General features: G+C 49.0%; 2 protein-coding genes across 8 annotated transcripts in view; both read left to right on the plus strand.

The window, feature by feature from the left end:
- The window catches only part of AHCYL2 (adenosylhomocysteinase like 2), a 207,166-nt gene extending 204,560 nt beyond the window's left edge, over positions 1 to 2,606 (plus strand). For all 6 annotated transcript variants that reach the window (XM_060196543.1, XM_060196544.1, XM_016188601.2 and 3 more), the window contains one exon: positions 253 to 2,606. In XM_060196543.1, the coding sequence (XP_060052526.1) occupies positions 253 to 259 (7 nt within the window). In that variant the 3' untranslated portion in view covers positions 260 to 2,606. The remainder of the gene's footprint in view (positions 1 to 252) is intronic.
- A 5,561-nt stretch (positions 2,607 to 8,167) lies between these two features.
- STRIP2 (striatin interacting protein 2) overlaps positions 8,168 to 12,631 on the plus strand; it is a 70,753-nt gene continuing 66,289 nt past the window's right edge. The window contains exon 1 of one of the 2 annotated variants that reach the window (XM_007524193.3): positions 8,168 to 8,362. In XM_007524193.3, the coding sequence (XP_007524255.1) occupies positions 8,219 to 8,362 (144 nt within the window). In that variant the 5' untranslated portion in view covers positions 8,168 to 8,218. The remainder of the gene's footprint in view (positions 8,363 to 12,631) is intronic. The other variant, XM_060196546.1, reaches the window with a different exon arrangement.

The raw sequence follows: 12,631 nt of genomic DNA on the forward strand, positions 1-12,631 counted from the left end.
CCTACACTAGCAGTGGCCACTCCTCACACCCTCACCCACAGAGGATTCTCCAGGACCTTCTCGAGAGATTCTTTACCCCTCAGTAGGGAGAAACATATTCTCACTACTGTGAAGTAGCACCACAGAGATCTCCCCTCACCATGTACTCCAGAAAAGTCCTGGCCTCCCTACTCCACCTCTCGGCAGGCGCTTCCTGTCCCAGAACCACGCGCTCTGATACCATCACCGTCTCCTCTTTCTTTTTCCCTCCAGGTATTAAGTTCCTGTAACTCCAGCCAGGCGAAGTTTTAAGGAATCGAACTTGGGAGTCTTTTCTCCACTCCTCTACAGGAAAGAACCCAGCAAGCTGCTTCTTCACTCAGCTGCCTGCCGTGCTCACCCTCTCTGTTAGGTTATTTATTTATTAAACTCTAGAATCCTGTGCCTGCTGGCCTGGCCCAGAGTGTGGTTACTGCCCTGAGGGCCAGAGAGCCACTAAGAACAGGCCGAGGAAGGAAGAAATGGGGCGGCCACTCCCCCGCACCACCTGCACCATCCATCCCCCATCACCGAATCCTCAGCAGCAGTCAGACTGTCTCTTGTCAGGCTCAGGAGTTTAGTCCAGGGATTCTAGACTCCTTGCTCCCTGGGGTTTCCTGGAATAGATTTCCAGCAACTGCCTTTCTCAGCTTTGGCCTGTTTTCATGTGAGGCCTTCTGGAAGCCACTGAATTACCCTGGCCTAGGTCCGCAGCCTTGCCCGTCACTACCACTGCCTTCTTTATCACATGCTAGAGAAGAAGGAAGGCAAGGGCCCTGGCAAGCTATGCTGAGAGCCCAGCTCTGCCTTCTTCCTTACCCAAGACTCCCTGCTTCTCCTTGAGGGTGTCCACGTTAATGTTTTGTGGTTCCAATAGGACTGCACCTCCGTTAATTTTCAGCCACTCTGGTGTCTGTCAGACGTTTGTTTTGCCATTCTTCTAACCCAGCTAGCCTGTGCTTGGGAATTGGGGGCCAGCCCCTCTGGGGCCCATAGCTTTATTTCCTTGTCATTTCACTGGATAGTTTCCTGGGAAGCTTTCTCCAGATTTGCACTCTTTCAGAAAAAATGAAGGCTTGTGAAACACTGCTTCCTCATACTTCCTTTGTTGCCGAAAGCTACTTCTGTAACTGAGCAGGGGAAGACGCCCTTTCCAGGGGAGTTAGAGGTGGGGCAGGTCTCTCAGGACCGCAGCTTAGCACCCTAGCGAAGCAGAGCGCATTCGTGACTGGCTAGGCTCTGCTGAGATGATACCGCACACTGTGTCTGGATGGCCACAGCTAGTTTGAGTAATTTGAATCTCATCAGACATTTCATCCTCTTGGTCTTCTACTGATGAAAGTGAGATGTGCCCTCTTTGTCACTTTGTTTATGGTCTTTGCTAAGATATATATATATATATATATATATATATATATATATATATATATATATATATACTGGCTCTTTCCATTTTAGGATTCTGCATCTAGAAAGATAGTTTCCTGAGTAACTCCAACAGTACAAAAAATAATAATAATAATGTTTGCACCTGAAATTTTATATGAGCATTAGATTTCTTTTGGAGATTGGCCTGTTGGTTCTGTTGGGGCCATACTAGTTCCAGGAGTGAAATCTGGAATGGCCCTAGGAATCTTGTATGAAATAAGTCTGGTTTTCTTCCCCATACCAGCCCTCTTTAACACTCTCAGATTATATTAATTTCCTTTTTTTTTTTTTTTCATTTTTCTATGCTGGCTTGCCTCAACATCTCAAGACTAAAGTGACTCTCGGGTCCCACAGACCACCCAGGATCACTATGACCTTTGCATCTGATTCATTTCTTCCCCACTACCTCCACCTCCAAGACTTTTAGTCTATCTGGATACCCGTAGAGCTGTCTGTAAGTGGAGTGAGTTAGATAGACCTTTAGAAAACAGTTACTCGCCTCACTGAACAGTATAGAGGCTCAGCCGATTGAGTTGGTTCCTCAGAGGTCTGGGAAAGTGTCACAGGCAAGGCTGTAGGCTTTCAGGAAGAAAATCACAATTGCTGAAAAGGCCAGTGGGCCACTCAGTTCTTCGTTCTGCTGACCCAAGATCTCTGGTCCACCTTCCTCTGTCCTTCCTCCATTCTTGTCCCACCCCCCATATGAGCGCGGCTCCCAGGCCACACACTCCTGCAAAGCTTTTTTTTTTTTTTTTTTTTTTTTTTTTGCTGCTTGGCTTTCTCGGAGCAGACTTGAAATCGCTGCTCCTGTGGTTTTCCTCAAAATTCACTTTGTCATGGTTTTCAAAAAGAAATCAAAATGCATTATTGCATTAAGCTTTTTTTTTTTTCCATAAAGGACAATTACAGAGAAAATAGGCAACACCAGCAAATTATATGTGGACAAGTTCTAAACTATATATACATACATATATTATATATATATAAATAAATAAAATAATCATCTAGTTCTTTACTGTCACCTTACTGAAAGGATATAAAGCCTCTTAAGAATTTCCATTTCTGAGAAACTCTTGGAAATCTATGTCTGAGTGATTGTATTAGATCAGCAATAATGACTATGTAATCTCAAAAGATAAATAAAATATTCTTAAAATGGAGTCTTTGCCTGAGAGTATTCCTTGTTTCTGTAAGCTAGGAATTCAGAGATGAGAGAGGTTTGGGGGCGGGGAGGCAACAGGCTGGATAGTCTGTTTGAGGGCTAGGAAATAAAAACAGAAGCAGTGGCCTGAGAGATGGTACAGTGGTTAGAACTGTGAACTTACAAGTGTAAGGTCCTGAGTTTGATCCCAGGCACTGCATGTACCAAAGTGATGCTCTTGTTCTCTCTTCCTCCCTCTTTTTCTGTCTTGTGTTAATAAGTAAAATGTGTATTTTTAAAAAGTAGAAGCAGTTACCAACAAAGAGCACATCTGAATGGCCTTAGCCTTGTAACCATTCCACTGACAGTTACCCCCACTCCACCCTATTCGTGAGTATAAAGAACCTTTCTCAGAACTACCACCTAGGGAGGGTGAGAAGTGTAGACTTAAGGCAGAGGAGCTAAAAACCTAGCTGTAGGTCTCCCAAGCCCTCTGTGTTCTGCCCTCAGCTAGAGAGCCCTGGAGACCAGCATTCTATGGGTTGGGGCCAAGGAGCCCTGATATTCAGCACCTGTCCACATAAACTAAAGACAAGAAGAACTAAGGAATGGACCTTCTAGAGCTTTGTATCTGAAGCTGGGTTTTTGTCTGACTTAATCTGTAGCCAGAGAATCGATCTTGTTCATTCTTTCTCAGCGGCCAGTAAAGTGACCGTATTTGAGTCATTTCCTGACAGCTGCCTGCTTTAGCTGACAGCCTAAACTAGTTCATCTCTATGAGATGTTCTGTATCAGGAGCTTCTGCCTCTTTGACTTCTATTGATCTAAACTAAGGAGCGCAGGGCTAAAATAGTCGGGACAGTTAAGCTGGAGACTCTCCAGTGGAAAGGAGAATGTGGCAGCTAGCTGTGAAGCCTGTGACCCAGCTGACAGGCTTTGCTTGTGTGTTCTCTTCCTCTCTTTCTCCCCCGTTCCTTTCTCTCCAATGGGGTGTGACTCCTCTTGTGAAGGGTGGAATCCTGAGTGCCTGGTCTTAGTTCAGGCTCACCGGGTAAGCCCAGGCAGCACAGCTCGCTCCAAGTCTTCTGTGTCTCGTGGTCTGATGCAGAAAGCTTGGACTTGGACTTTGACTGCTCTGCTATTTATAAGTCATGTGACTTGGCCAGATTATGTAACTACAGACAGCCTCAGTTGTCCTACCTCTGAAATGGTTACTGGTGGGCTCTCAGTGTAAGGGCTTCATGATGGATTTCGTCTTGTAAAGGTGACTTCAAGACCTGCTACAGGGGGTTGAGAAGTGGTGCACACCAGGTTAAATGCATCTAGTATGAAGTTCAAGGTTCCCAGTTCAAGCCCCTACCTCCCCATCTGGGGGGGGGGTCACTTCACAAGGCTGAAGCAGATCTGCAGGTGTCTTATCTTTCTCTTTCCCCCTCTATCTACACCTCCCATCTCACATGAGAAGAAGTGTGCTTAAGCCCATGTGCCACCACCCAGGCCCTACACCTGCCTTCTCAATTTCTCTCTGTCCTATCAAAAAAAAAAAAAAAAGGAAAGAACCAGAGTATCAGTCTGGCACATGCAGAGTGTGGCTCAAACTCAGGACCTCGTGTGAGCATCTAACACTTTATCCACTGCTCCACTTGCCAGACTGGTCAGCCTGCTGTTTCATCCAGGTTGACACAGAGACAGAGGGAGTCTCCCCCTATCTGCCCCCTTATCTCAATAGTTAAAGAAGGGACTGGAGAATCTTCCTCAGTCCTCCTCCCACCTGAAGGCCCCACTCCTCCCTCTGCAGGAATAAGCTAGACAAGTTGCAAAGCCTCAAACCTGGCCGTGCCTGTCCCTTGCCCTCAGGGGTCCTGCTGGCTCACAGAAGAGAAGTTGTAGTCCTGGATCTGGCAGCCCAGAGCTCACAGTGCCCAGGAAGAGAGGCTCTGGGCAAAGGGAGAGCGGAGAATCAATTCTTTTCTGGAGAAGCCCCAATGGGGAGCACTCTAGCAGGTTTTCCACACTGAAGCTGCGGTGAGCCAGGCGTGGGTTGCGGCTTCTGAAGCTGAGTGTGACTCTTTTAAGAATTTAACAAATTATACCCTGGATTTTTTTTTTCCCCCAAATCAAATAGTTTGGGCCTTGGGCCAAGGACTTTCTTGGAAATTTCTATTAATTCTATTCAAGTCTATTAGACCAGTGGGTCTCAAACACAAAGGAGTTCACCCTCCACCCCCAGAATATTTTGCAGTATTGGGAGACAGTTGGGGTTCACAACAAGGAGACAAGAGAAGTCAGGGGTTGTATAGTGCATGGGGCAGTAGCCCCCTACAGCAAGTTACTTTTTAGTGACAGAAATTTCTATTAAATATACATAAATAAGGCATATAAAAAGGGAATGGGGGGCAGGAGGTGGTGGTTGGTGTACCTGGTTGAGCTGACACATTATCATGCACAAAAACCCAGGTTCAAGCCCTTCTTCACCTGCAGGGGGGAATGCTTCATAAACGATAAAGCAGTATTGCAAGTCTCTCTCTCTCTCTATCTCCGTCTCTATCTCCCCAGCACTCTTGATTTCTTTATATCCAAAATAAATAAAAATGTTTAAGTTTAAAAAAATGAAAAGACGGGAGCCAGGTAGTGGCACACCAGGTTAAGTGAACATATTATAACATGCAGAAGCCCCGGTTCAAACCCCCAGTCCCCACCTGCAGAGGGAAAAACTTTGCAAGTGGCGAAACAGTGCTGTTTGTGATTCATCTCCCCCTACCCTCTCGATTTCTGGCTGTCCTATCCAATAAATATAATAAGAATAAAGTTTTTTTTTTAAGCTGAAAGGACAGAGATGGGGGTAGATAGCATAATGGTTATGCAAACACACTCTCATGCCTGAGCTCCTGAGTCCCAGGTTCAGAAAGAAAAAGAAAGGGGAGTAGGGTGGTAGCGCAGCAGGTTAAGTGGTGCGAAGCACAAGGAGCGAAGTAAGGGCCCGGCTCCCCACCTGCAAGGGAGTCACTTCACAGGCAGTGAAGCAGGTCTGCAGGTATCTATCTTTCTCTCCCCTTCTCTGTCTTCCCCCTCATCTCTCAATTTCTCTTTGTCCTATCTAACACCGACGGCATCAATAACAATAATAATAACTACAAAACCAATAAAAAACAAGGGCAACAAAAGGGAAAATAAATATTTTAAAAATTTAAAAAAAAATGAAAGGACAGGGTTGTCCCTAAGATATAGGAAGTGGGACCAATTCCTCTGAGTTCCTTGGTTTTGCCCTTTGCTTTCTCATATAAGTGCAAAGAAAAAACAGTATTTCCATATATAATATTACACTATATTATATTGACTTGGGAGTGAATCTTTTAAATTTTTAAAATTATATTTATTGGATAAAGACAGCCAGAAATCAAGAGGGAAGGGGGAGATAGGGAGAGAAATAGACACTTGCAGCCCTGCTTCACCACTAGCAAAGCTTTCCCCCTGCAAGTGGGGGCTGGGGACTTGAACCCGGGTCATTGAACACTGTAACGTGCGCTCAGCCAGGTGCGCTACCCCCCAGGCCCTTGGGAGTGAATCTTACTTCAGTTAAGACCAACACTTCACTGAGTGAGAAGAGAGTCAAAAGGAAGGATAAGGAGATGAAATAGCAATTGAACAGAAAGGTGTTTTCTTGTTTTTTCTATCAGAGTTTTTGCTGGAACTTTATGCCTGCATAATTCCATCACTCTTATTCTAATTTTTTAAGCTAGAGGGTGAGGTTGAGACAGAGCTCTACAGCTGTGAACCACTCCTGTACAGATGTTCCCATATTGTGGTGGTGGGTGGGGAGAGGGCAGACCTGACTGGAATCTGGGTCCTGGCATATAGTTAAGTGCACTCTACCAGGTGAGCTATCTCCCACTCTCTATAGAAATGTTATGGAAGGGAAGTTGAGCGGTAGCACAGCAGGTTAAGAGTATGTGGTGCAAAGCGCAAGGACCGGTGTAAGGACCCTGGTTCAAGCCCCCGGCTCCCCACCTGCAGGGGAGTCGTTTCACAAGTGGTGAAGCAGGTCTGCAGGTGTCTCTCTTTCTTTCCCCCTCTCTGTCTTCCCCTCCTCTCTCCAATTTCTCTCTGTCCTATCCAAGAACGACGACATCAATAACAACAACAATAACTACAACAGTTAAACAAGGGCAACAAAAGGGAATAAATAAATATTTAAAAAAGAAATGTTAAAGAAGAATACAAATTAACCACGTGAGGAGCAGAAAGTCATCTTTCCGAAAGTCATCTTTCCGTTTTCCACCACACACACACACACACACACACACACACACACACACACACACACCCTCCCAGTCCCAGCACATCACATGCAAAGACACTGAGCTAAGATAAAACAACAATTGAGACAACAGGGCCAGGTGCTGGCACACCTGGTTAAGCACACACATTACAGTGCACAATGACCCAGGTTCAAGCCCTTGGTTCCCACTTGCAGGGGGAAAACTTCACGAGTGGTGAAGCAGGGCTGCAGATGTCTCTATCTCTTTCCCTATCACCCCTCTCAATTTCTGTCGCTACCCAATTAAAAAAAAAAAAAAAAAAAGGATATGCCAGGAGCTGTTCACCTCTTGAGAGTTCAAGTTTACTGGACAGCAGTTTTGCGTGTATGAAATCAACCGGTCAGACAGACATAGCTGCAAAGTGTCTGTTGCAACATCTGGAAGACAGCGATTCAGCAACTGCTCCCCCCACGCATACAACACATGCACCAACCCCCAATTCCCTCCGTTTTTATCATCCGGCTTGTCTGGGTTTCTGTGACCAGACCGCCTGAATATTCACTGTCTGCTGCGGCCTCGGAAAGGAATTCCCAAGCAGGCACCCACACAGCCCTAGGTAAGACTCAGCCCTTGGGAAGGGGCTTGAAAAATTGGACTAGGGTGTGAGGAGGTGGGGGGATGGGAGGCTAGGGGGGACTCCGTTCAGCAAGGCGCCACACTTGCCCAGAGAAAGTCACATAGATGACCCAGAAAGCCCTGAAGGACACCAGCAATGGGGGGGGGGGGTGTGGAAACCTCCCCCCAAACCGTCCCTCAAGCCCCAGCTGAGCCTTCACAGCGGGCGGGAGGAATTCTCTAGAAATCTCAGCTTCCAGAGGCCAGGCCCTCTCACCTGGCCGGCGGAGATCGAACACCCCAGCCACCCTCCGCAACTTGAGCTGGAGCCGGGGTGTGGGGGTGAAGGTCTGCAGTGTAGCAGACTAAATCACCTCGAAAAGGTCGCCTCCTCGTGGGAGGGGGTGACTGCAGGGGGACAGGAGTGAGAGGCAAAGGAACACGCCTCCTGGAGCTCCAGACCAAGAAAGAAGGTGGAACCTGGAGTCCAGCTTGGGGGCCCTGAGTCCAGCAACTCAGCAACACCAGCAGAGAAAATTGGGGGTGGGGGGAATGCCTTGAGTACGCCCCCACATCCTCCAAGTCCCGCTCACCGAACAGCCAATCGCGCCTCGGAGGCGGGGCATCGGGGAACGCCATAAGCCAATAGAGACACGGGGGAGGCCCCGGGGGCGGGGCCAGGCGGAGGGCGCGCGGCGGCGGGGTAGCCTGGGACAGAGAACGCGGAGCGGCCGCGGGGAGTCGCCACTCCGAGCCTATGGAGGAACCTGCAGCGCCCGGGGCCGCCGGCCCTCCAGCCAATGGCAATGGCAACGGCAACGGCAATGGCAACGGCGGCAGAGCTAAGCAGGCAGCGCCCAAGGGTCGGGAAGCTTTCCGCAACCAGCGGCGGGAGTCTGAGGTGAGGAGCTCGCGGCGCTTGGCTTGGGGCTAGGAGCGCCGCCGAGCGGGGCTTCGGCCCGGGAGCGCCCCCTCCCCCTGTATTCCTTGGGGCTCCGCCCGGTGCACCCTTGACAACCCGCGCCCGCGGGGGCCGCCGCAGCCTGGACCTCGGGCTCTGCACCCGCCGATCCCGCTTTGTGGGGGCCGAACCTGGGGGCGCGGGGTGCAGCACGCCCGGCAACCTCAGTGGGTGCACCCACTTAACCTCCTCCCTTTCTCCCCCCCCGGACCTCGGCAGCTCCACTTTCCCGGGAAAGAGCGGCGAAACCACTGGCCAGAGGGGTGGGGGGCCCGGAGGTCCGCCGCAGTGAATGGAGGCGGGTGGCCGCCCTCCGCCGCGGGGCTCTCCAACCTCCCCCCCCCCCCCAGCCCCCTAGAGGAGCCCGCAGACCTCTCCCTCCACCTGCGTGCCCGGGGACCTTTGCGGGGCTGCCTTGCTGAGGACCCGAACCCGAAAGTGTTAACGAGGCAGGATGGAGCAGGGGCCGGTCCCCGCAGTGGGAGTTTGGATGGAGCCAAGGGAAGTGGCCGGGGATCCTAGCCTGCAGCTAGGAATAGGGGTTCTGGCTCTCTTTCCAGTTCTGAAATGAAGTCCTAACTAGGGGGACCCGGGGGTTGTCACTGCTACCATCTCTCAGCCCAGCTACTGCCCCCCATCCAGCTCGGAGACTGGACCACAGAAGGCGAGGTGGGGGCTAGGGGGCTGGGGAGGGGGGGTTCTGCGGACATCACCCGCCTTTAACTCTCTTCCAGACTAGGAGAAGCGTCTGGTGGGAAATAGGGGGTCCCAGCCGCAGGCAGCCCGGCCTCACGGTTGATCTTCTGGCACGAGACCAAAGCCCTCTGAGCTCCAGTTTCTTTATCTGTGAAATGAGGTTAAGGCTCCCCTGCCCATCCCCATCCCCTGCCCCAGAAGGTTGCCATCCAGTGAAAAGCAGCCGGTCCGCGTGTGAAAAGCTTTGTGCCCGCACCCGTAGTGCTCAGTCCTGCCTGATCATGGATAGTAAGGCAGAGCTGGGACCGTTGATAGAAGCCGGCAGGTAGCACAGCCCCGGGTTTACCATCTGAAGAGCACTTCACAATTCCCAGAGGGGCTTCCTGTAAGGTTTTCATTTTGATGACTGTGAATGACGTTAATGAGATGCTTCCCATTTTTTAAGAAATGTTTATTTGAGGACCGGCCGGCGGTGGCGCACTGGGTTAAGTGCACATAATATGAAGCACAAGGATCCAGGTTCCCCACCTGCAGGAAGGGTCCCCTCACAAGAGGTGAAGCAGGTCTACAGGTGTCTATCTTCCCCTCCCCTCTCAATTTCTCTTTCTGTTCTATCCAAAAAAAAAAAGGCCACAGGAGCAGTGGATTCGTGGTGCAGGCACTCAGCCCCAGCAACAGCCCTGTAGGCAAAAAGAAAAAGAAAGAAAGAAATATTTATTTGTTTGTTTTGGATAAAGACAAATTGAGAGGGGAAGAGAGAGATAGAGGTCAGAGAGACACTTGCAGCACTGCTTCACTACTTGTAAATCTTCTCCCCCTGTAGGTGGGTACCAGGGCTAGAATCCAGGTCCTGGTGCAGTGTAGTGTGTGCACTCAAATTATGTGCACCACCACCTGACCCCACTTAAAAAAACAATTTATTTCACAAGAGAAAAAGAGAGTCATGTCAGAGCATGACTCTGACACCTGCAATGCCTGGGATCAAACTTGGCACTTCATGTTGTCAGTCCTGAACCTTACCACTGTGCCACCATTTATTTACTTATTTAATTTGCTCAGCTTTGGCTGATGGTGGTGCTGGGGACTGAACTGTGAGACCTTCAGTGCCTCAGGCTCAAGAATCTGTTGCATAACTATTATGTTATTTCCCTAGACCCTTATTTATTTATTTATTGCCCCCAGGGTTATCACTGGTGCCTGCACTATGAGTCCACTACTCCTAGTGGCTATTTTTTTCCTTTATTATTATTTTTGTTGTTGTTGTTGGATAGGACAGAGAGAAATTGAGGGAGAATAGGGAGAGACGGGAATTGAAGGATAGACACCTGCAGACCTGCCTCACCGCTCATGAAGCGACCGTCCTTCATGTGGGGAACCGGGGGGGGCTCAAACCAGGATTCTTTTAAGCGTACATGGCACAAAGTGCAAGGACCGGCACAAGGATCCCGGTTCGAGCCCAACTCCCCACTTGCAGGGGAGTCGCTTCACAAGTGGTGAAGCAAGTCTGCAGGTGGCTCTCTTTCTCTCCCCCTCTCTGTCTTCCCCTCCTCTCTCCATTTCTCTCTGTCCTATCCAACAATGACATCATCAATAGCAACAACAATTATAACTACAACAATAAAAACAAGGACAACAAAAGGGAATAAATAAATATTAAAAAATAAAACACCAGGATTCTTATACAGGTCCTTGTGCTTGGTACTATATGCACTTGACCCAGTGCAACCACCACCTGCCCCCCCATTTATTTATTTATTTATTTTTCTTTTTTTTTTAAATATTTATTTTATTTATTTATTCCCTTTTTGTTGCCCTTGTTGTTTTATTGTTGTAGTTATTATTGTTGTTGTCCTTGTTGGATAGGACAGAGAGAAATGGAGAGAGATGGGGAAGACAGAGAGGAGGAGAGAAAGATAGACACCTGCAGACCTGCTTCAACCGCCTGTGAAGCGACTCCCCTGCAGGTGGGGAGCCGGGGTTCGAACCGGGATCCTTATGCCGATCCTTGTGCTTTGCATTTATTTATTAAGATTTTTTTTTTTGCATAGGAAAGGGTATTTCACATCACTCACACACACACAGAGAGAGAGAGAGAGAGAAACACCAGAGCTTCACTTCAGTGTACACAGTGTTGGGAATCAAACCAAGAACCTCAGGCACCTAAGTGCAGTGTTACTTGTTAAGCCATCTCCCTCGCCACACACACTACAGTTTTTGAGAGGTGTTAGAGCTGAAAGACTTGCTAACAGAAATGCTGCCCTAGCTCACTAGATCTGGGTTTGTAGCTTCCTCTCCCTCTGCCTCAGGGCAGATCCAGCCCCTGAAAGCCCCCAAGCCTTCTTTCCCCAGGGAGGCAGTGTTCTTACTCAATCTGGAGGGGTGGTGGTGAGTCACTAAGTCAAGTACTAAGTCTTCTGTCTGTGCTTGGCACTGCTTTGCGTGCTAGGCACATAGTGGTGAATAAGACAAGGTCTTTGCCCGGGGGAACATTCTAGTGGGGTGCAGAGACAGACAGTATGTGATACAATCTCAGAAGGATATGTTCTCTCTCTTTTTTCCTCTTTCCCCCCACTCTTTTTTTTTTTTTCCTTTTAAATCTCTGGGGCTTCAGACTGACATTTTTCAGTTGTGAATAGAAAGAAGGGGCTGGTGGGGCTAGGCGGTGGTGCACCTGGTTAAGTGCACATGTGTACAAGGACCTGGGTTCAAGCCTGCAGTCCCCACCTGAAGGAGGGAAGCTTCGTGAGTGGTGCTGGAGATGCTCCTGAGGGCCCCAGGTCCCTCTCTGTGTTACCACAGAGGCTGCTGGGTACACAAGCTCCCCTGGCCTTCCCAGCAGCAGGGAAATCCACTTTATCAGCCAGTGCCCATGGCTCCCTGGGCTCAGCCTCTGCCTCCCCCTTCTCTTCCTTTCCAGTGGAAAATAGTCCTCAAGGGAAATGGTTTCTTTCCCTCCAGGGCTTCTAGAAAATTTGGCTGGCATGAGGTTACAGAACTCAGCTGTGATTCTGGGGCACTGCCAGCCCACCCTTCCCAGTGGCTCAGTGCAAACACATCCTGATCAAAACAGGCAGCTAGAAGATAATTATTTGCTGAATAGAAAGATGGTTAACCTTAACCTAGCCAGCAGGGTCACCTCAAGCCTTGGACCCAGTCACCTCCCACCTCCCATGACGGTTCCCAAAAATCCTTGCCAAAACTTTCACAGGCTTGTGGCAAAGTGAGCAAAACTTGGATCATTGAAGTGAGTTGTTTGTCAAGGTAGTGAAGACGCTGAAGGAGGTGTGCAGAGTCAAACAGTGTCTTCCTAGCTGTAGGTGGCAACCTTTTCTTTAAGATTTATTGCAGCCTGGGAGGTAGCACAGTGGATAAGTTGTTGGCCTCTCAAGCACGAGGTCCTGAGTTCGATTCCCAGCGTCACATGTGCCAGAGTGATCCTCTGGTTCTCTCTCTCCCCCACCTACACTCTCATTAATACATAAATATTTATCTATAAAAATGTATTTGTTTAAA

Source organism: Erinaceus europaeus, chromosome 8 (assembly GCF_950295315.1).
Source record: "Erinaceus europaeus chromosome 8, mEriEur2.1, whole genome shotgun sequence".
NCBI lineage: Eukaryota > Metazoa > Chordata > Mammalia > Eulipotyphla > Erinaceidae > Erinaceus > Erinaceus europaeus.